This window comes from Branchiostoma belcheri, unplaced genomic scaffold (assembly GCF_001625305.1).
Source record: "Branchiostoma belcheri isolate BF01 breed outbred unplaced genomic scaffold, Haploidv18h27 scaffold35, whole genome shotgun sequence".
NCBI classification, from domain to species: domain Eukaryota; kingdom Metazoa; phylum Chordata; class Leptocardii; order Amphioxiformes; family Branchiostomatidae; genus Branchiostoma; species Branchiostoma belcheri.
Window position 1 is genome coordinate 2,225,426 of NW_017803965.1, and position 21,987 is coordinate 2,247,412.

At 40.9% G+C, this 21,987-nt stretch overlaps 2 protein-coding genes across 2 annotated transcripts in view; both read right to left on the reverse strand.

Annotated features, from left to right (window-relative positions):
- The window catches only part of LOC109475763 (MAM and LDL-receptor class A domain-containing protein 2-like), a 32,509-nt gene extending 20,016 nt beyond the window's left edge, over window positions 1-12,493 (reverse strand). The window contains exons 1-20 of the mRNA XM_019776523.1: window positions 12,141-12,493; window positions 11,635-11,685; window positions 11,182-11,322; window positions 10,520-10,779; window positions 10,012-10,099; window positions 9,021-9,200; window positions 8,401-8,615; window positions 7,034-7,169; window positions 6,515-6,655; window positions 5,755-6,011; window positions 5,155-5,239; window positions 4,728-4,787; window positions 4,194-4,334; window positions 3,650-3,906; window positions 3,206-3,293; window positions 2,364-2,531; window positions 1,868-2,127; window positions 1,310-1,412; window positions 876-1,016; window positions 235-363 (exon numbers count right to left, since the gene is read on the reverse strand). Coding sequence (XP_019632082.1) covers window positions 235-363; window positions 876-1,016; window positions 1,310-1,412; window positions 1,868-2,127; window positions 2,364-2,531; window positions 3,206-3,293; window positions 3,650-3,906; window positions 4,194-4,334; window positions 4,728-4,787; window positions 5,155-5,239; window positions 5,755-6,011; window positions 6,515-6,655; window positions 7,034-7,169; window positions 8,401-8,615; window positions 9,021-9,200; window positions 10,012-10,099; window positions 10,520-10,779; window positions 11,182-11,322; window positions 11,635-11,685; window positions 12,141-12,378 — 3,139 coding nt within the window. The 5' untranslated portion in view covers window positions 12,379-12,493. The remainder of the gene's footprint in view (window positions 1-234; window positions 364-875; window positions 1,017-1,309; window positions 1,413-1,867; window positions 2,128-2,363; window positions 2,532-3,205; window positions 3,294-3,649; window positions 3,907-4,193; window positions 4,335-4,727; window positions 4,788-5,154; window positions 5,240-5,754; window positions 6,012-6,514; window positions 6,656-7,033; window positions 7,170-8,400; window positions 8,616-9,020; window positions 9,201-10,011; window positions 10,100-10,519; window positions 10,780-11,181; window positions 11,323-11,634; window positions 11,686-12,140) is intronic.
- A 435-nt stretch (window positions 12,494-12,928) lies between these two features.
- Window positions 12,929-21,987, reverse strand: part of LOC109475764 (MAM and LDL-receptor class A domain-containing protein 2-like) — a 33,501-nt gene continuing 24,442 nt past the window's right edge. The window contains exons 34-49 of the mRNA XM_019776524.1: window positions 21,568-21,733; window positions 21,361-21,445; window positions 20,849-20,905; window positions 20,414-20,554; window positions 19,601-19,860; window positions 18,484-18,571; window positions 17,971-18,129; window positions 17,122-17,351; window positions 16,505-16,625; window positions 16,030-16,170; window positions 15,215-15,775; window positions 14,728-15,072; window positions 14,403-14,582; window positions 13,836-14,029; window positions 13,381-13,540; window positions 12,929-13,098 (exon numbers count right to left, since the gene is read on the reverse strand). Coding sequence (XP_019632083.1) covers window positions 12,929-13,098; window positions 13,381-13,540; window positions 13,836-14,029; window positions 14,403-14,582; window positions 14,728-15,072; window positions 15,215-15,775; window positions 16,030-16,170; window positions 16,505-16,625; window positions 17,122-17,351; window positions 17,971-18,129; window positions 18,484-18,571; window positions 19,601-19,860; window positions 20,414-20,554; window positions 20,849-20,905; window positions 21,361-21,445; window positions 21,568-21,733 — 3,058 coding nt within the window. The remainder of the gene's footprint in view (window positions 13,099-13,380; window positions 13,541-13,835; window positions 14,030-14,402; window positions 14,583-14,727; window positions 15,073-15,214; window positions 15,776-16,029; window positions 16,171-16,504; window positions 16,626-17,121; window positions 17,352-17,970; window positions 18,130-18,483; window positions 18,572-19,600; window positions 19,861-20,413; window positions 20,555-20,848; window positions 20,906-21,360; window positions 21,446-21,567; window positions 21,734-21,987) is intronic.

Genomic DNA, 21,987 nt, shown 5'->3' on the forward strand with positions numbered 1-21,987 from the left:
TTCTCACAAAGTTTACCTTAGTTAGTTTTGCCAATTAAATAAACCTTACTACACATTTGTAAATATAAAACATAATATGGCTATACAACAACAACAACAACAACAACCATATACTAGACGTTGTAAGTACAAAATGAAGTATGTGATGAGAATGCGTTACGAGTAAGACTGGTTTTCTTGATATGGCCTTAGAGAACCGCATGCTTCTACATGTATTGAACAGAAAGACCAGACCTGTGTCTGCCCCGCTCATGTGGTACCAGAAGTCCAGACAGTGGCTGCCGGCCTGGAACTGCTGACTGACCCAGCGGGCACGGTCACCCGGCTGGCGGGGGCTGGACGTCTCCGTGAACATGTAGGTGCCTGGAGATACACATTCGGCAGACACAACTTAATACAAAATCATTACTTTTTGTACTTTTTTTTTGCAGTCTTTGCCTTTTTTCAGTTTTGTGAAAACATAACATGTATTAGGTCAAAGGCTGATGAAAACTGCAGTCAAAACTGTAGCCTGGGTACCATCCAGATTTTCACTCTGCAATGCGAAAAAAAATCTGAATTATTTTTTGCTCTGCAACGCTAAAAAAAAATCCAGATTTTCACTCCGCAACGCAAAAATCTGGATGGTACTCAGGCTATGAAAACTGCCCATTGGTAAAAAGACTACCCAGGGGACCGATATAATGTGGTCTATGCATACAGGATTCCTAATGCTTGTGTCACTGGGAAAATTATCTGAGGGACCATCACCATCACATTGGCTATGATGTGGTTTTTATGTATAGGTGGTCACTTCTACAGGTTTGACTGTATATGATCCTTCAATGTTCAAAATATGAAGTCTACAACATGAGACATAAAGCAAAAACACAAACCCTGATCATTCTGGGTAGTGTGGTCAGCAGTAGGTCCTGTACCCGACGTGCCAGTTGACCCTTGACCTTCGGTCCAGTCAAAGTCATCTCCAGTCTGAGTGTTGCTCCAGGTACAGGAGCCGTACTCAAAGTCACAGTCCCCTGAAATAGAAAGATCACCTTGGTTTACATACTTACATTGAGTTACAGTAACTGTTACAGTTTACAGTTACGCCATGTGTTAGGGCTGCATACCAGCACTGTTACTGTACCACAAAAATTGATTTTGTACCTGTCTAAAATACCGAATCACTAAGTACAGGTACTGCACTGATATTAAGTTATGCTATTTTTTTTAACGTAATATGATGCATAAATACAATGTATTATGAATTTATGAAACCAGTACTCTATATTCATTAAGTTTTTGAGGAAGTTTGAAAGAGAAGTGTCACCTGGATCCGACCCTGTAGAAGAGCAGACGCCATCACGCCATGTGACGTCATCAATGGCGATGTCTCCTCGGAAGTTCTGTCCTCTCACACCCTCAAACACAACCTGTGTTGAAAAAAAGAAACAAATGATGACCGATTGTCTTTTTTTTTCTAATACACTTAGTATTGCTGTCCCAAAAGAGAAGTATGGGTAAGGCAATTACATGTATCTCTTTTGAAGCAAACCAACATGATTGCAGAGACTGAGGTAAAAAGGTAAAGGTAGTCCTTTTTTCAGGCCAAAGGGAATGTGGGTTGCTATCCACTGTGTTAACGGAACGGTACTGGAAGGCAGAGCCCATACCTCTTCTTCCACTGCCTTTTACCTCCTCAATTAAAGTCAGGTACCTACATGTATTTTTATGCCTAGTGAGGAAAGTCAAGTGCCTTTCCAAAGGGCACACCCTGCCATTACGCCACACAACCCCACCAGAGAAAGCACCCTTTAAATCACAAATCAGATTCTTTTTCCTCTAGCTCTGACCTCTATGGACCACCAAAGACACACACTGTAATGACCTTGAAAGGATTGTTAGCTGTGAAGGTGACCTCTGCGGGGCTCCACATGTTGCCCTGGTCACCTGACAGTGTCCATACAGCGGCACCTAGGGTGCTGCCCATCTGGATAAACACATTCAGCATGCCGATGTCCTGTCCGTACATGTGATGGTAGAACTGCAGACAGTGCTGCTGATTGGTTGCATCAAATTCCGGAGAAGCGAGTAAAGCTGCGTCTCCAGGGCTCCGAGGACTGGAGGTCTCAATGTACATGTAGTGACCTGGGGATTGTGACAAGAAAAAATGCAATGAAACAATCTATGTTCCAGGTGTGTTTATAAACATGTAACGATTAAAAGAGCAATCTATTGTTACTTTGAGCCCCTGCCATACATAGCAGAATATAGGCTCCCAAATTGCTGAAGCCCACCCAACGACAAGCAGGTCAGGAGCAAGGTTGGCTTATGTTCGGAGAGGTTGAATACTATTCGGCTGCACCAGCTGAATTCAAACTTACCAAAACCTGTTCCCAGTGTGTGATCATCATCAGGTCCAGTGTTAGTGGTTCCAGTGTTACCAGTGGCCCAGGTCCAGTCAAAGACGTCAATGGCCAGCTGTTGGTAGCCACAGATGTCCGAGCTTTCAAAGTTACAGGAGATGGAAGGCGTAGCAGTAGGACCAACCACTGTGAGGCAGGAAACAATTTAATATTTTGTGAGGATAAGCTTGTTGTGGTCAGACTCTGCAATGATAGACTTCAGGACACAATGCAATTATGATAATCACTGTCATTGAATATTGCTGCTGAACTCAAAGGAGTGCTGGTAGGATGATAATAATGTTGTTCCTTCAGCACTGCATAATGTTGAAACTTTTTGCAATTTCATACTTTTTGCAAGTCAATTTTTTCCACAAAAAATTGCAACTATACACATTAGAAACAACATATCACCAGCATTTTATTATTTTTTTTGTTCTCTACATCAACAGTCTGTGATAAGAAAAAAACATCAAGTCTTTTTTCTATGTTCAGGCCAGTTTGAAAATCAGAGCTCTAACATCTGTACCCATAATATCACCATAGTCCATAATATCGCCACCTTGAGAAATAGTGTGCTTAAAGATATTTTTACTGCAACATACCCTAGGTATGTACATTTGATGTGTGAAGGAGTGCATACCAAAAGTATGTTGCAGTAGAAATATCTTTAAGCACACTGTTTCTCAAGGTGGCGATATTATGGACCCTGGTGATATTATGGACACAGATGCTACCTCAAGAAGCTTTATACTGTGATAAAGAAACTTTGCTTTACTACATGTATGTTTAGGCCAGTTTAGCCATAATTTCCGCGCTACCTTGTGAGCAGCTGCTGTCCACAATTGAGATGTCGTCCAGTGAAATATCACCACGGTAACCAGACCCACGGATAGCTTCAAACACCATCTATAGGCATACAGGGAATGATAATTTCTTTTAAATCATTTCAAGAAATCTATATCTTATATCTAATACATCTAACAATCATGGTTAGCAATACTTGATAATTGAAAAAACTGCTCAATGTCAAAAGATTGATACACATACACATGTAATGCTGTTGGCAACTAATTTTTGACACATTTGATTTACATTCATGAGCATTTTAAAGTACATGTATCAGCTTTAAGCGCATAGACTCTAAATAAATAAAGCAGTCATAACATAATCAACCTTACATGTTACATAAAACCTTTTCCACCCAACACACTCACACACACAAACACACAAACACACAGTAAATGCAACCAAAGGCTACTGACATTGAATGATGTTCCTGCTGTAATGTCAATCTGTCCATAGTTCCACTGGTCTCCCTGTGTGCCTGTCCGCACCCACACCACGCTGCCCAGAGATGGACCCGTCTGTATGTACACATTGAGCGTGTCCACGTGCTGACCGTACATGTGGTACCAGAACTGGACACACTTGGCCGTAGTGGCAGTGACAGGAGGACTGATCACTCGGGCAGTACGGTTAGCAGCCACATTGGATGCCTCGATGTAGATGTAATAGCCACCTGGGTAGAACAAGGTAGACAACAGAACAGTTTAGACAATAAATGGAAGAATATGAAGAGATGTTACATTCACCATGCTGATGTGGCCATTCTTGGAGCAAGGTCACAGTAGCATTTTTCTTTTCACATTTTAACCTCTGGTACAGCTGTGATTGTGAAGCCAAGTAAGATTTGTATCAACTTTAGTCCATTCCATTTGCCTTGACTACAAGCTTGTCTTGATCAAGTACCTTTTCCCCCTTGGGGCCATATTAATACACTGTAACAATATATTGAGCTCTACGTACTTCCAGTGGTGTGATCACCACTAGGCCCAGTGTCACTAGATCCTGTGGTTCCCTGGTGTCTGGTCCAGTCAAAGTTGTCATCATCAGCCTGTCTCCATCCACACAGGTCTGCCTCAAAGTCACAGTTAAATGGTCCTGGGGCTAAAGTAACAAATAGTAGATATTAACACAATCCCAAACCACTGCATGGGGCCAGCTACAATGCTTTCCCTGCACAAAATGATATCACCTCCATGTCAGCCTACACACCTGCCTTTGGGACCCCCATTTCAGCACCAAGGACAAGCCCAGTCAGATCCCCTTTAAGGCAGTTCCATTGAATGGAGATTTTATCAGTTATGATGCTGTAGTTCAGTGTTTGATTCACTACCTTTTTATGATCATTTAAACTGCATAAATATCACCCAGTATCAAAAAGAAATGTTGGAAAGCTAATTGCTGGCAGGGTTACTAACAGGCTAAAGATGAATGTACAGTTATTGTCACCAAAGTGTAGAAGTTATGCACAAAGGTAGATTATAGAATATAACTGACCTGGTGTAGAGGCAGGTACACTTGTAGGACCCCCTCCTGGGGTGGCTGCTACTGGCATTACTGTGGAGAGACATCAACACAACACATTGTAGCAACATTTCTTTTGTATTTTCCATCTCTCTTACAAACTTCACAGCAAGGACCAACAGCTATGCAGGATGGCTGCATCAAACATATTGACATTGATATTTTCACAAGGGTGAAGACTGTTGTTTAGTTAATGCAGGTGGCTTAAGTGACTGAATTTCACATTGCTACTGAATGAATGCTCTGATGGCTGAGGAAATTTTATTTAGTACTACTACTGCATGTAAAGACACATTTCACAATTTTGTGATCTTTCTGATATATTCTCTAGCATCTTATTTCTGTACATAACATAACTCACATTTTTTATTTTCAAAGTGAACAGCATTTTGTTACTTACTTGCACATGTGCCGTCTGTAAAGGACAGATCATCAATAGCAATGTCACCCTGGTAATCAGCACCACGGACTGCTTCAAACACAACCTGAAATCAACCACGTCAGATTTCAGTCAACATCCTTCTGAATCTGATAATGTAAAACGTGTTCCTTATATCTAATAAATGACCTTGTCTAGGTATTTATTTCATCATAAAATGGCTGGGTAGCCCATTCAGCCAGTAGATGCTGCTTTCCAATGGGGCCCAGCATACATTTATACAGGACATGATTACATTTAGTCAAGCAACAAAAGGAGGACAACAGTCAAATGATTAGTATGCTTATAAATGATCATACATTTTCTTGACACTCAATGATAAAAAACCTTGTAATGCTAATGCTGCAGCTTAATTTGGAGTGGCCTTCAGGCCTTGTTATGTGGTGTCCAATGCATAAAAAATGCATTATGTATGAGCAGTGAGTGATACTGTAGTTTAAAATATTTGCTGTCCACTGTCTACAAAAAGTAGCTTCAAGGTACAAGTAATTTTCGATTTGATGTCAAGTAGTTGGTATGACTACTGAAGCAGATACCTTGTGTCATGACTTTTGGTTTTACCTGATATGAGGTTGCACTGCTGACGGCAACCTTGCCATTGAGCCACTGGTTCCCCTTGTCTCCAGAGAGCTGCCACACAGTCTGGTCTGCTGATCCAGCGTTCACATACACGGTCAGGGTACCGATGTCCGGCCCTCGCATGTGGTACCAGAAACTCATGCAGCGCGACTGCTGGGAGCCGGGGAACAACTCGCTTTCCCACCGAGCACGATCTCCAGGCACGCGAGGGGAGGAGCTCTCGATGTACATGTAGGTACCTGTGATTTGTACACATGTACACAATAAACATCAATGTATGTAAACTCCATTCACATTTACATGTATCTATTTGGTTTACATCAGTCCGCAACTTTGAAAAGAAATGTATGAGAGATCTCTAGTGCAGAACATAAAGGTATGCACAGTTCAGATATGCGGGAGTGCATTATACTAGGCGATGTTGTATTTAGAGATCTCTTATACGCATTTTTCAGTACAGTGGATATATGTGACTTGGTAGAATTATGTGTTACTGTACAGCATTTTTCAATCTAGCAATAACCTGACACTGCCACTGTCCAGACCAGTATATCTTTCCAGAATACGGGTTGTTAAAATATGCGTTTGTTAAAATATTGCATCTTGAAAGGAGTTTTTAAAGACAGTATTGCTTTTTTCTATATTTTCTAGCTTAAGATTATTTGTTGGTTCCATCATTTCTTTGTAAAAGAAGTTTGGTACAAATTTATAATTTCCATCACAACATCTGAAGTTTCAGCACCTTGGCCATTTCCCAGTGTGTGGTCAGAGGGGGGTCCAGTGCTGGGGCTGGCCGTCGCTCCTGTCCCCTCGATCCAGTCAAACTCATCACCAGTCTGGGTGTTGGTCCATGTGCAGGGGCCATTCTCAAAGTCGCAGTCACCTGGTCAAATAGGTTCAGCATCTTATTACATACTCACTCAGTCAATCAGTCTATCACTCACTCACTCATCTCACTCAATCACTCACTCAGAGGCTTGACCTAATACATACAGCAATTTGCGTCTATCCTGTGGGGTCATTCTGTGTCAATCTTACACTATCTTTGATACAGGCCAAAGTACAGTCTTACCTGCCCCAAAATGCTACCCAGGGGACTGAGGTACAGTGGTCTTTTCGAACAGATGGCCTTCTTTGGCAGGCCACTTAAAACTTGTGCCTCTTTGGAACTAAATTTGGCCGGCTTGAAGAGGTGGCTGTCATGTTGCTGTAGTTTTAATTAGAACATGTGCTATAAGATGCCAGTAGTAATGGCCCTTACCTGGTGCAACACATGCTCCACTGCTGACTGTGACATCATCGATGGCGATATCGCCGCGGTATGACTGACCACGCACGCCCTCAAAGACCAGCTGGAAGTCTGTTGTGCTGTCCAGGGTGACAGATGCTATGTACCACTGTAGAGGCAGAACAAACAAGGCTCATTTATAGCATTGTACCAATTGTAACGTTTTCTTTGGCGGCAATATTTTTTATATACAGAACTTTATATACAGAACATGTAGTTAGGTCTTCCTCTTGTGCCTGGTGGCAGCTGCAGCAAAATTAATGACACAATCTGGTTGATCCTTTCAGTTATGCAAAGCATAAATTTCCAATCAAGAACTAGAAAGGCCAATATTTGCTTTGGAGCAAATACAGCGATGGCTTCACCACATTTTACGACATGGCAGGGAAAGAATGAGAAACACAAGGGAAAACAATGCTTTACATTGATATAACTATAATATGAAGTAACATACAACTAAGACTACAACAGTTGGCTAGCTATTCCCTACATTATTGGTTAGGATTTTTAATTGCATAATGCAAACTGTTGATTTTCAAAAAAAAAACGTTCATGCCCCGCATTCCAATGCTGGAGCAGGAAAGCTTGAAATACCTACCAAAACACTTGAATACAGACATACTGTCAGTATGGAAATGGTCTGTGCAGGTGTTAATCAAGTTAAATCCCAACAGCCAATCAGCAAGAAATGCTCTGTGCAGGTGGAAATGGTCTGTGCAGGTGTTAATCAAGTTAAATCCCAACAGCCAATCAGCAAGAAGAAGAGAGGAAAGCTGCATGCCTATTGGTTGATGCCCTGCATTCCATTGTGATGACTCATGCCAAATGTGGTTAACACTGCCCACTGACACAGTAATACATTTGCTATAATACAGCCAAAAAACTCAAATAAAACCATTCTAAAAGCCTGTATCACAAAAATTTAAAAAACGCCTAAGGGTATTTGCCCACTGTACCTCCATACCAAATTTTCAGATCCTTAGGCCCCCCAAAATGAAGAAGCTGAATCCATTTTAAAAAATGGCAGGAGAAGAAGAAGGAGGAGAAGAAACATCAGAGAAAACAATATGGTTTCACCAGACCACTTCGTGGTCTGGTGAAGCCATAATAAACATAAACAAAGCTCATGATTATTTTTTTTTTATTTTTTTTTGTGTTTTGTACCCTTTTGTGTCATACTTTTTGTTCCCACTATTGCTTGATCGGGCCCTGGGTTGGGAAATGTGACTTTAGCATTATCAGAAGAATCCAGAATGAAGGCCAATAGAAACGTGCAGTTGTCTGTTACTTCCATCCCTGTGGGGGGATCTGGATGCATCGCAGTGACTACACTCAGTTACCTGATTTCCCTGATCTCCTGTCATGGTCCACACGGCTGTACCCAGGTTCCCCTGCCTTTTGGTGTAGACGTTCAGCTCCCCGATGTGCTGTCCGTACAGATGGTACCAGAACTGTGCACAGTAGGAGTTGACTGAGCTTTGGAACGCAGGGGAGATCAAGCGAGCCACATCCCCGGGAACACGAGGACTGGAGGTCTCCGTGTACATGTAGTGACCTGGGAGTATTGTGGACAGGTTAGTTTATTTGCTGTTTGTTTTAGGAGTTACATGACCCCAAAATACCTATAGTTTCTATGCAGAACATTGTAGAGTGAAAATACTAAGCACTTATGGCTATGCCATGAAAGCAACACAATGTTTCAATGTCGTAATTAAATATATCTATGGGTGTGATGCTGTGTGGGTCACAGAAAACTAAAAAGATGCATGGGGATACATGTACATTGTAATTGCAACATTTCTGTCCTCTACTGCCTTGTTTCAATGTGAAAGATATTCAAATCACTTATTTGCAAAAATTATAATAATTGTAATAATTACATTCTAGTTTCTGAGCACAGCAAAACCAGTTTTAGATAAATACATACACGTGAATATTTAGGAATAAGAAAAGTTCTGACCTGCTGCAGTGCCATAGGTGTGATCATTAGTTGGTCCAGTATTGGTTGTTCCTGTGCCACCAGTTGACCATGTCCAGTCAAAGTTATCTGTGCCATCCTGGGTGTAGCCACACAGGTTCTGGTTCTCAAAATCACAAGTCTGGGTTGTAGGGGCCGTGCTGGGGGCAGGGGTCACCACAACTAGGGGAAACATTCAAGATAGCTCTTTGAATAATTTCATCTCAGGTTGACAATTGACTGTATAAGAAGGATATATTCAACAACAGTGATCTATGTAGCATCTGTCTTTTTTTTTTGTCTTGTCATTTTGTCGCTCATGGCAGTTGAAAATTTTTCCTAATCCATTATCTTTGATGGACAAAAATTGGCATGTAATGTAAAAGGTATGAAAAGAGATGTCATGTAAGTAATGTTAGTCTTCCAGCAAAAAAAATCTATCTGCAAAACTTATATACTAGTAGAGGGATAAATCTCTCTGAGTACTCTAGCGGACAATTGAGTACTCTGCAGTTCTCTTTGGATTAGGCATTGCTCTCCCAAATGCTATCTCAGATCTCTTGCAGTCTGTTACAAGTCTCTTTTTTACAACTGTTTTGTTATGTAAATTTCCCATTGTTTGAAAAGTCTCTTTCAAAATTACCTGTGAAAACATGGCTGCTGTGATGTTGTTTTTATGTCATTGTCATTCTACTGTTAGGGCTAGACACTAATCCCCATTTAATATCTATTGTTCAAAACAATTGATGATATCTGAGGGGGGTCCAACCTTAGGTGTCAAGAAGGAATCTACAGCAGTTCTCTTTGGAGTCTCTTCTTGTGGGGACAGAGCTCTTCCAGCTCTCTTTTGGTCTTGTCCTTTGTGATGAGTACTCTCTTAGTACTTTCTTGTCCGCTAGAGTACTCAAAGAGATTTATCCCTCTACTATATGAATTACACTGTATGCCAACTTTCCACACAAGCCTAGCAATTACTTGGTTTCTATGAACATACCTTGAGGACAGTCGCCAGGATGAAAAGTAACATCATCAAGAGCAATGTCGCCTCTGTAGGAAGCTCCTCTTGTACCCTCAAACACCAGCTGTAGCATGCACAAGCAAATATAATCTGCTGTAATCAACTTCAAGATGATATGATTTCCTCTCCTTGGCTCTTGACATTGTACATGTTAACTCAAAAGATATTGTCTCCTGTCATGTTGTAATGCTATTATTATGATTTACTTCTGTCATAAATTCTACTGTAACACTTAAAAATTGAAACATTTTTATTTTGCTATTAGATTTTCTAAAGTTTAACCAAATTTTTTACATAAAATAACCACACAATAATTTCCAAGCAGATCAAGTGGGGGATTGAAATGGTAACTGTCTGGCCAATGGATACTGCCTGGCCAATTTGATACAACTGTCTTTGCCACCAAAGATCTGCTTAGAGATTAAACATAGAAGGCATGGACCAAGTGAAAAGTGCCCAAAGCAGAAGTTAAATTCCTACTCACATTGTACTGCCCACGAGTGGTAACCTGCACCAGCCCCTCCAACCACTGGTCTCCCTGTGTTCCCGTTCGAGTCCACACAGCTGTGCCCATTGATGGTCCAGTCTGGATGTACACGTTGAGGGTGTCCACATGTGTGCCGTACATGTGGTACCAGAATTTCAGACACATGTCAGTGCCGGGGCTCACATAAGGACTGACCAGTCGTGCTGTGTCCCCTTGAACTTGGGGAGTGGAGGTTTCTATGAAGACATAGTAGCCACCTGGAAAAACACAAATATCCCCCTTAAACACAAGACGCATCAAAACATAATACCTAACAAGAAAGCCAAGGCAAAATACTTTTCTTGGTATCTTAAGGCCACAACAATTTCATGGTTTTGGATTTAAAAAAACCTATTTAGCTATAAAAAAAGTTGGTAACAATAATGCCTAAGAAACAGGTTTATTCATGGGTGCTCTAAGATTTATGATGCGAATACAGACAAATTTAAGTTTTCCTCCCTGCCTTCTGCTGTTATGTCTGCTTGCTATAATTTTATCCTTAAAATGTACCAGATCCAAGAAAACAGTTTTAATCCTTACATTTGTACTTGTCAGTTTTTTCAAGGGAATCTCTACAAAAAGAGGAAACAGAGCAAACAGATTAACAAGAAAATACTGACTGCCAGTTGTGTGATCTGCACTGGGTCCAGTCTGTGTGGTGTCGGTTGTCCCTTGTTGCCGTGTCCAGTCAAAGTCATCATCTGTTGCCTGCCTCCACCCACAGGTGTCATTCTCAAAGCTACAGTCGATAGCCAAGGATGCTGAAATCATCAGGACAGGAAAAAATTAAATCACTGATGGAATCAACGTCAGTGTCAAAGACATAGGTGTAACGTTACAACTACTTCAACTTTACACTAAAATGTACACAAAATGTACGAAGAAGCAAAAATCATCAAATGTGAATAAGTATTAGCTAATTACTTAATAGTCTGTAGTAATATTTTCTGTCTGTACAATAAAATGGTAAAGAATGTGTACTTCTAAATCTTATCTTAGAAAACAATCAAAATATCAACTTAAAGGTAGAATATCTAACGTCTATAACAGTTTAAAACTGTGAAGGGACGTACATTGTGTAGGTGACATGGTTGGAGGGGCAGGGGTGGCACCAGATGGTTGCACTGAAACAACAAACAAACTGATTATTCTTTGTCCCAATGTGATGAAGAAACAAGTTCACATAGGACAACTGATTGGTCATTTAAGCATGAAGAAGTTTATGCATGTACATGTAGTAACTAGTGACTACAGATAATTTTGTGTTTCTTCTCCAAAAACAGTCCTTTGACAAATGTTAATCACAGAATGAAGTTACAATATTCTTTTTCATCATCATTTCTAGGAAGAGAACATTCCAGCAAAACATCACACAGGTGATAATGGTCCTACAACATTTCTCTAAGAAAATTAGAAATTAATGGTGCAATCAATGTAAGACATATTTGTTTGTGAAGTTTTAAAAAAAAATCCTGCATGGTTGGCAGAGAAATACTATTTCAAAAACATCTAACTTCAAAATGGTGACACAAAATCAAACGAAATATCAAGAGGAGTCATAACTACTGGAAATACTTACAGGTACATGGCTGCAGGGGTTGCATGTCCAAGACGATGTCATCAATGGAGATGTCTCCACGAATGTTGCTTCCTCGAGATCCATCAAATGAGATTTGCCAGATATCGTTGCTGGAAACGGGGACCTTAGCCTGCAGCCACTGGTTACCCTGCGAGCCAAACAGGCTCCAGACGTAGATCTCGGGGCCGGACTTTTCCTTGATGACCACGTGAAGAGCTCCCACGCCATTCCCCAGCATGTGGTACCAGAAGGACAGGCAGTAACCCGTCGCTGATGTTGGAGCAAACTCTTGGCTGACAAAGCGAGCCACATCACCGGGTTGTCTTGGTGATGATGTCTCAATGTAGTAGTAAGTACCTGGAGAAGAGGTGCAACAATCACAATTAGCTTCTCCAATTTGTGTCATACATTGTACATTAACATACAGTTCTATCATATACTATGGTATTCCATTTTTCTTGCTTACTCGCTGTCTTTTGCTGTTTTGTACATGCTAGAAGTCCTTTTCAAATTTCATACAATATAACATTTGGTTATCAACAAGGCATAAGAGAGGAATTTCTAAACACATCAACTGGATATGAAAACCCAGAGAAATTAGACCGTACTAACTGGGAAAGAGACCAGGTGGGGAGTGGCATATCCTACAGTAGAAATGAACGATAAGTAAGAAGATTAACTGACAAAAAAAGGACTGACAGAGGCAAAGAAATTAGTTCTATTTAGCAGAGAATTCACCACAAAGAAAGAAGACATAAAATTCACTTTCCCTAGATGCCCTTAAATCTTTAGGTTCTGATCATTCTTTTGTCCTGTTTACCTTGTGCAGTTCCAGTGGTGTGGTCTGTGGTGGGTCCAGTCCCGGTACTGCTGGTAGACCCTCTTTTCTCTGTCCAGTCAAAGTCATCGTTGGGGTCATTGGTGTAAGTACAAGGTCCGTTCTCAAAATCACATGATCCTGAAGAAAAAATTAATGCCATGGTCATTTGTTACTGTATGTTCCTATCATGTAGTATTTTCTCTGTTTGCCACTTTTCTTTATATTTTCTTTCTAAATTTTGCTGTTGCTTCTGTTGTAAACATGGTATTATCACTTTGAGTAGCAAAATTGTTTTTTAAGACAAAGCAAGCATCTACAGTGTCACAAAAATGTGACCACAAAAACATAGTTCAGAATGTTCCTCCAAGTAGCAGTCAGACAATCAGTCAAAACTGACTTGAAGATTTTAATGAATAATACCTGGGTTGCTGCATTGTCCGTCTCTGACAGTCACGTCATCAATGGCGATATCTCCACGGAAACTCTGTCCTCGAACAGCTTCAAACTCTACATAGAAGGTCTGGTCACCCGGAACAGTGACCTGCCCCAGGTACCAGTGGTCACCCTGGTCTCCAGACAGCTGTGGGGGTAATGGGTTTATTAAAAACTTTTCAGATGAGATACAGACTGAATTAAACTTAACATCCTAATAACTAAAACTATAAGGGCTAGCATGATTCTTTGATAATTAAGTGTTACTGTTGAGTGTGGCTAATCATGAGTTTTGGTATTGTTTTTGCAGGCTTGTGTTTATTTTTTTGGTTGTAAACAATGGGGTTTTAGAACAGTGAGGACAATATGATAAAGTTGGATAACGGAATATCAGATTCACTAAAATTCACTAACAGTAATCCATACAAGGAGAGATAACATACCTCCCACAGTGGAGCAGGGAAGCTGCCAGTTGTTGGGACATAGAAGACCTTCAGGTCCCCGATGTGGTCTCCAAACATGTGGTAGTAGAACTCCACACAGTGTGGCTGGTTGTCCTGAGGGAAGGACGGTGTGCGCAGCACGGCCTTGTCTCCAGGCTGTCGAGGGGAAGAGGTCTCGATGTACATGTAGTAACCTGTAGTGAAGGAATGCTTGTGATAGATACAGTATACTGCCACTACTCAATTCTGCCACACAGTTACTACTACTGTGTCCGTTGATAGCTTCACACGACAGGCAGATGTAGATGTAACAAGTTATGTTCAGGGCTCAAACAGAGTGTACATGTAGTGCTGCATAACATGTGCTATTCAACCTCTGACCCCCAAGGCTGGACTATCCCACTCAGTCTTGGATGTGCTCAGTTATGGTTATGTACACTACCAACAGTCCAACAGATGATCATGAGGACTGGAAGCACACCAATCTCCTGTCTGCCTCCAGGTAAGAAAACTTGTTGCTTCAGAAAAATGGGCACAGTATGCATCAATACTCATCCTGAGGCTTACCTGAGTTTGTGCCCAGTGTGTGGTCAGTGCTGGGCCCAGTGTTGGTGGTGCCCGTTCCCCCAGAGCCTCGTGTCCAGTCAAAGTCATCAGCCTGGCTCTGCTGGTAGCCACAGATATTGTCACTCTCAAAGTTACACGTCACAGAGGTGGGAGGGGCGCTGGGGCTGGGAGTCACAACAACTGCGAGAGATAGAGAGCAAAAATATTACAAACTACTTCAACTTTGTTCTGATTCAAAAAAGGACTGATTTACAGAAAACCATAAAAGTAAAGTCTTTTAGAGTACTTGTTATGATACCAGAAGGATCAGAAGGAATGTCTTTACCAGGGGGACAGTCTCCTGTGAGCATGGACACATCATCTACAGCGATGTCACCACGGAATCCGTCTCCTCGCACTCCTTCCAGCACCACACTGTATGTGGTCAGGCCAACCACAGGGATCTGTGCCAACACCCAGCGGTTCCCATTGGTGCCTGACCGGGTCCACAACGGATCGCCCATGATAGTCCCAACTCTGATGTAGACGTTGAGGGTCCCGACGTCGTCTCCATACATGTGGTACCAGAACTGCAGGCAGTTCCGACTGGCTGGCATCACTGATGGACTCATGACTCGAGCTGTCCTATTGGCTGACTGCCCACTGGCCTCGATGTAGATGTAGTAGCCATCTTAGTGGAAAACAAATCTTATTTAGCCTATAGACAGACTAGCAAGTAAATCATCATCACGATAGCCAAGAAAAAACAAGACATAAATGTATCAAAGAACCAACAGATTGAATAGGTGTGGCCTGAATATCTGTTGACTGACTTCCAGTGGTGTGGTCAGCTGAAGGTCCTGTGTTGGAACTGCCTGTAATACCCTGATGCCGGCTCCAGTTAAAGTCATCGTCCGTCAGTTGCAACCATCCACACAGACCCGACTCAAAGTCACAGTCAAACGGCCCGGGGGTTGGTGTAGGTCCGGTGAAGGCTGGAGTGGTCGGTACCGTCCCAGTTGGGGTTGCAGGTGTGGCCCCTGCTGGCATCAACGTGCAAGCTGTGCTTGTATAGTCAAAGTCATCAATGGCAGCATCACTTCTATAGTCAGAACCTCGGACGCCTTCGACGTAGATCTGGAATGACGACGAGGTCGTCAGTGGAACCTGTCCCTGTAGCCACTGGTCTCCCTGGTCTCCTGAAACCTCCCACACTGATACCGGCCTACTCTGTGTCTCGTGGAGAACTACGCGTAGTGTCCCCATGCCAGAACCGTACATGTGGTACCAGAAGGACAAGCAACGGCCAGTTGCCACTGGGAAAGCCTCGCTGACCAACCTGGCCACATCACCTGGTAACCTTGGAGATGAAGCTTCCAGGTACAGGTATGTTCCTAAAAAGGTATGAAAACAAATGAGTGTTCCACATCCAAAACTAAAATCACTTGTTACAGACAACAATATGGCATCAAAACTAAAATATATAATACATTTATCTAATTTGGAAATCTGAACAGTAAAGTTCAAGTTGTTTGTCCATCATCTTCGATGATGACCAAGACATGTTGAAGTATAAAATGGCTGACTCACATACAACATAAGATTTACACAAGGTATATGAAAAGTAAAGAAAGGGACAGTCTGAAACCTGTGTCGTTCTGCGTGGTGTGGTCAAATGAGGGGCCAGTTTGGGTAGTCGCTGATGCTTTAGTTCCTGTGACCCAGTCGAAGTCGTCTCCAGTTAAGTCATTAGTCCAGGTGCAGTAGCCATTCTCAAAGTCACAGGTACCTGGAAAAATACAAATTGGTTCAATTTAGTCTTTTTGTGCAAACCTTGTCCCTTTCAGTCGCAAACTCTATGACTGTGCACTGAATCTACAAGTTCATTTTAACAGGAAAATTCCTTTTTTTCTGACAAGCACAATAAACGCACAGTAGATCATGGGTTGACATTCTGTACTAAGTTCTGTGTGACCCTTTCAAATGTAGTTTGCATCTTTTGTAGGAGACAACATACAGCCAGGATTCAAACTCCCAAACTGTAGATACAGAGGCAGGGTAGCTAGCAACAGGACTACACAAGCTACTTTGTGATTGGTCAGTTAAGTTATGTCACCACTCACCTGGGGTGCCACATCCACCAGGAGTTATACTGATGTCATCCAAGGCAATATCACCACGGTAACTAACACCACGGATACCTTCAAAAGCCACTTGGAATGGGTTGTCAGCTGTCACTGTGACCTGTGAACAGTGGGGTGAACAGAGAAGTATAGAACATGGTTTTATCTCAAAGAAGGGGTACAAATAAAGGTGCTATAAAAGAATTTATTCAAAATAACAGAAGGAGTAAAGGTTTCATGAATAAAAATCACCTTCATCAATTATAGAAAATACAATTGAAGATAGCAATCGTGATGACTTGAGGAGTTTATGATTTAGCATTTCTACATCAGATAACATTTCCTATTTACATTGCTAAGTATCTGTATCTGTATAGCCAGTATAATGACCCTCCCACCCCTTGGTGCAACACACAAGCTTTGCAGGCAAGTGGCACAGCGGCAGCTGGCTACATTACACCAAATGACTTCTTACACCAAACCTTTGAACATCTAACTCAGTCTAAATATTTCTCAAAGCTATCTAATTAATGGCAATGCCCCTACTGTACTTGGTGACAGCAAGTTCCACTAGTTTATCTACAAATGTTTTCAACCGTTAGTAACAGCAGACGAACCTGTGCCATAACCCATATATCTCCCTGGTCACCGGATAATGTCCACAGAGCTGTTCCCAGGTTGCCGTTCTTCTTGGCGTAGACGTTGAGTGTGCCAATGTTCACACCAAACATGTGATAGTAGAACTCCACACAGTAGTTAGGAGAGGTGGTTTGGTAGGTGGGGGACAGGAATATGGCATTGTCACCGGGGACACGTGGGCTCGAGGTCTCAATGAAAACAAAATGACCTACAGAAAAACAACAGATCCCTTTTCAGCCAAGTCTTGGGCATATATAGATTCAACAAAATGTGCAGTGAAAATAATCTAGAGGAATATAAACTATGTATAGCCACTATAACATTGAAGTAAATGAAGCTTTATATAAAATCTGGCCTTGGTGCTGAAAATTCTGTTGCTAGAAGGTAGCCATAATTTTGCTTCATGTTTAGATATTAAGGGATATTCTAAGAAAGACTACACTGAAATTTAGCTAAAATTGTTAATCAATAATTTAAAAGTAATAATTTAAAAGTGATAAAACATCCTAATAATATTTTAAAGGCATTTCCTTTAAAAATTAGGGATGCCCATTGTATTTTGGTACAGTCATTTCTAACAGAAGTCTTCATTTCAAACATTGACCCACTTTTCCCACTATTAGAATGCAAGGAGAAAGTCAGTACTGTCTACTAAACTAAAATTCATATTTGTTTATCAAAAAGTTTGGCTAGTAGGAGGTCTGCCAAAGTAGTCAATGGCTATTACAAAGGGCTAACATTGAAGGCAGTTAACGATGCACAAAGTGAAATGAGACATATGTTAGAATTATATACTATCATCTACTGAACTAAAAGGTCATACTAACCAGCACTAGTGCCATAGGTGTGGTCCACTGTGGGTCCAGTGTTCACAGTCCCAGTGCCTCCAGTCTGCCAGGTCCAGTCAAAGATGTCTCCACCATCGTTGGTGAAGCCACACAGACTGTTGTCCTCAAAACCACACACACCCTGGGGGCTTACTGTAGCTGGAGGGGCGGGAATTTAGATGGTCACATTCTTCTGTATCCAGCTACATGTACCCACTGTACCCACTGGACAGTGCCCAGTGTTGCCCAGTGTTACCCTGGAAACGCTGTGTGAAAACTAGCCAACTGCTGCCCATCCCTGTGTCATTAGGGACCTCCACAGTAGCAGTAAAATTCAATACTGGATACTATTAGTAACTACAGGAACTACAATAAAAACTACTACTACCACTACTACTACTACTAACACTATTACTACTAGTACTACCACCACCAATACAACTACCAATATTACTGCTACTACTTATACTGCTACTACTAATACTACTACCACATACATCAAAGAAAACATACCTGCAAAGCATGATCCATCAGTCATTGTCACATCATCTATGGCAATGTCTCCTCTGAATCCATTCCCCCTGACACCTTCAAAGACAATCTGTAGAGGAGAAAAATCCAGTGTCATTTTTATTTTGCAAGCTCTGTACATCATTACCTTCGCCAAGAAGGTTATGTTTTCGTAGGCGTTCGTGTGTGTGTCTGTCTGTCTGTCTGTCTGTCTGTCTGTCTGTAAACACGATAACTTGGGAAGGCTTCAATGGATTGACTTCATATTTGGTAGGTGGGTAGGTCTTGATGAGACCTCGAAATGATTAGATTTTGGACTCCCTAGCGGCTTCTTATGGTACTGCAGCTGAACTTCCGGTTTTGATATCTCATGATCTAGACATGCTAGGGTCACGAAATTTGGATAGTAGGTAGGTCTTGTGCTGGGGAACAACTGACATAGGTTTGGGCCCCCTAGCGGTTTGCTCAGGAACTGCAGGGCCATTTCTTTGAAAATATTCATAAGAGGATAACTCAAGAACCGGAGGACGGATCTTCATGATTTTTGGTATGTAGGAAACTTAAGTGACGCTTGACATAATTATGCAACAATCATGCAAATCTGGACGTAATTTGCATAATTAATGAGGAAATTCTATAAATCAGCTGCATTACATTATAGGACTATTCAAGCTTGTGACATATGTAATTGAGAACGAGAGAAACACAGGAAGTTTTTGATTATGTAAATTAACTCTTAATTTGCATAATTAATAAGAAAAGTTATAATTCCATAATGGTAACTGCCTAGAATTTTATACTTGGGGTATTTGAAAGTTAAGTGAAGGTGAACATCATTAAACATAACTTATTCAAATAAGGACCTCATTTGCATAATTTATGAGGAAATGGTAGAATGGTTTTCTTTGTTAAGATAAGGCTGTCTTTTGTTGGAGAATATGATCAACTGATGCAAATGAGGATCCTATTTGCATAATCAGGAGGAATCATCTTTACTTTGTCTGTCATGAAGATTAACATCATTTGGCGAAGGTATGAGATCGTAGAACTCTAGTTAAAATTGAACTCTGTAGCAAAGATACAAGCTGTGACATACGTGTATGTGTATGGCAGTGCTTACATTGTACTGACTGTTGCTGGGGATGTCAACCTGCCCTTGATCCCACTGGTTCCCTTGTGTGCCAGACTTGGTCCAGATAGGCTGTCCCACCACTGGTCCAGTCTGTACATACACATTCAGACTGTCCACATGGTCTCCGTACATGTGGTACCAGAAGGTCAGGCACTTGGTGCCTGTGGGGCTGACCAGAGGGCTGACCAGACGAGCCTTGTCTCCCGTAACTTGCGGAGATGAGGTCTCGATAAACATGTAGAAACCACCTAGAAAAGTGTGGCACATACATCCAATCAGTCAATTGTTTAATGACCTCACAAAGTTTATTCTACTTTGAATTGAACCTTACAATGTGAACTGAAGTATGCCAAAATGCTGTAACATCATGCAACAGTCAATATTATAACAACAAATATTCATTAAAGGGGCATTATATAACATTTTGCAGTAAAAATTAAAGATGTTTCAAAAGTTATGATTGTCATTTACATCCACTTTAAAATATCTGTATTCTACTATTTCACATTTCTGACATTTAGAGTCAATGATATAACAGAAGGTACATGTGGCACCACCACAAACTAAACAGAATATAAACAAACATGATAGTGTGCTGTGTTTCCAGCTTTTAAGCACACTCACATAATTATGTCATATTGTGGCACCTCCACTTCATGAATGACATTTATTTGCGATGGAGACTATGGTTGATTCAACTTACTTTGTGAAGAAATGGCCAGAAAATTGCCTTTTTATATTGTGCTAAATAATGCAGCTTTAAACACAAATGAACATGTGACATAGGCATTAGGCACTCACTGCCTGAGGTGTGGTCTGTTGTTGGGCCGGTGTTCTGGCTTCCAGTCCCTCCATTCTGTCGGGTCCAGTCAAACTCATCATCAGTAGCCTGAATCCAGCCACACGTGTCAGTGTCAAAATCACAGTCAAAAGTGCCCGTTGCTGTAAAAATGAGTAAGAAATATGATCAATGACTTCTGTGTGGCAAATGTACATGTAATACCAACGTAACACACAATTGCAAGTAGCAAACTTACAAGCATTACTTCCAATAAAACATTATTCAGGTTCTAAGAGGCTGGGGACATTTGACCACTGTGTCTCTACTGGTACATGTATGTATCAGATGAAGACATTTTGCATTTGTCACTGGCATTTTCATATCTTCATACATTTCAAACTAAACCTATTATTTTTACTGTTAATAGTTATTGCTATACAAGAAAATAGACTTACTGGCTGATGTGGGTGCCAAGGTTGGAGACGTTGGTGGATTGGCATTAATGGGTTTTACTAATAAAGAAAAGGGCAAGAAACACTCAACATCTGAGTCATGACAGAATATACACTTTACCCAACATTAAAATCTGTAATATTGACATTTTTAAACAAACAGTCCACAGAAATAACCTGGAAGTGAGGTAAATTATCATAATCATCATGCCTCTGGATAGAATTAGAATTAAATCAAAATAAATCAAAATCAAAATTAAAATTAAAGGAATTATTCTTCAATTCATATCTCTTACCAGAATAATATCATGACAGCATGAACTAGAAGATGACTAAAAGTGTTTTACAAATAGATAAGTCTGCAAGTTTTGGGGTAAACATAAAGTTGTATAACATGACATTCTACACAATGCAAATTGCATAAAGTATATAATTTTTATAGGAATTTGACTTTTTAAGGTTCATCCAATCAGCTTGGGGCTGTGACATGTGACATTATGTTCTAGGATACTCACAGTTACATCCAGTGTCCAAAAAGGTGATATCATCAATGGCAATGTCACCAGTGTGGCTGAGCCCTCGCACAGCCTCAAACACAATCTATAACACAAACATGTATTGTATATAAATGCAGGACCACAGGAAGAATGTATGCTACCATGGATCCCAATAATATAAACTAAGAAAGTTCATTATACATCATCCTGATCATTGCCACCTACCCTATAGGAGTCCAGACTGGAGAACTCTAATTGTCCATCTAACCACTGGTCTCCTTGGTCACTGGACAGTTGCCAGAGGATCCGGTCAGGAAGGCCCTGTTCCTGAATCAGAACGTTCAGCGTGCCAATACCACTGCCGTACATGTGGTACCAGAACTTCATACATCTGGAACAAAATACAAAATGGTTAGTATACATAACAAAATGCAACAGATCTGTGTATGAATTCTACTTATATGTACCTATTGTCACAAGTTACACTGTACCAATATAATACAAATATGGTCTAATTGTCTAATTGTGACAGGCTGAACAAAAGTTTTATTAAACAGGAACTATGCAGCTCTAGATGCCTTACTGAAGAACGACTGCAGGATGATAAGTGATGGTTAGCTTAAGGAGTGAATCCACTTTTAATTA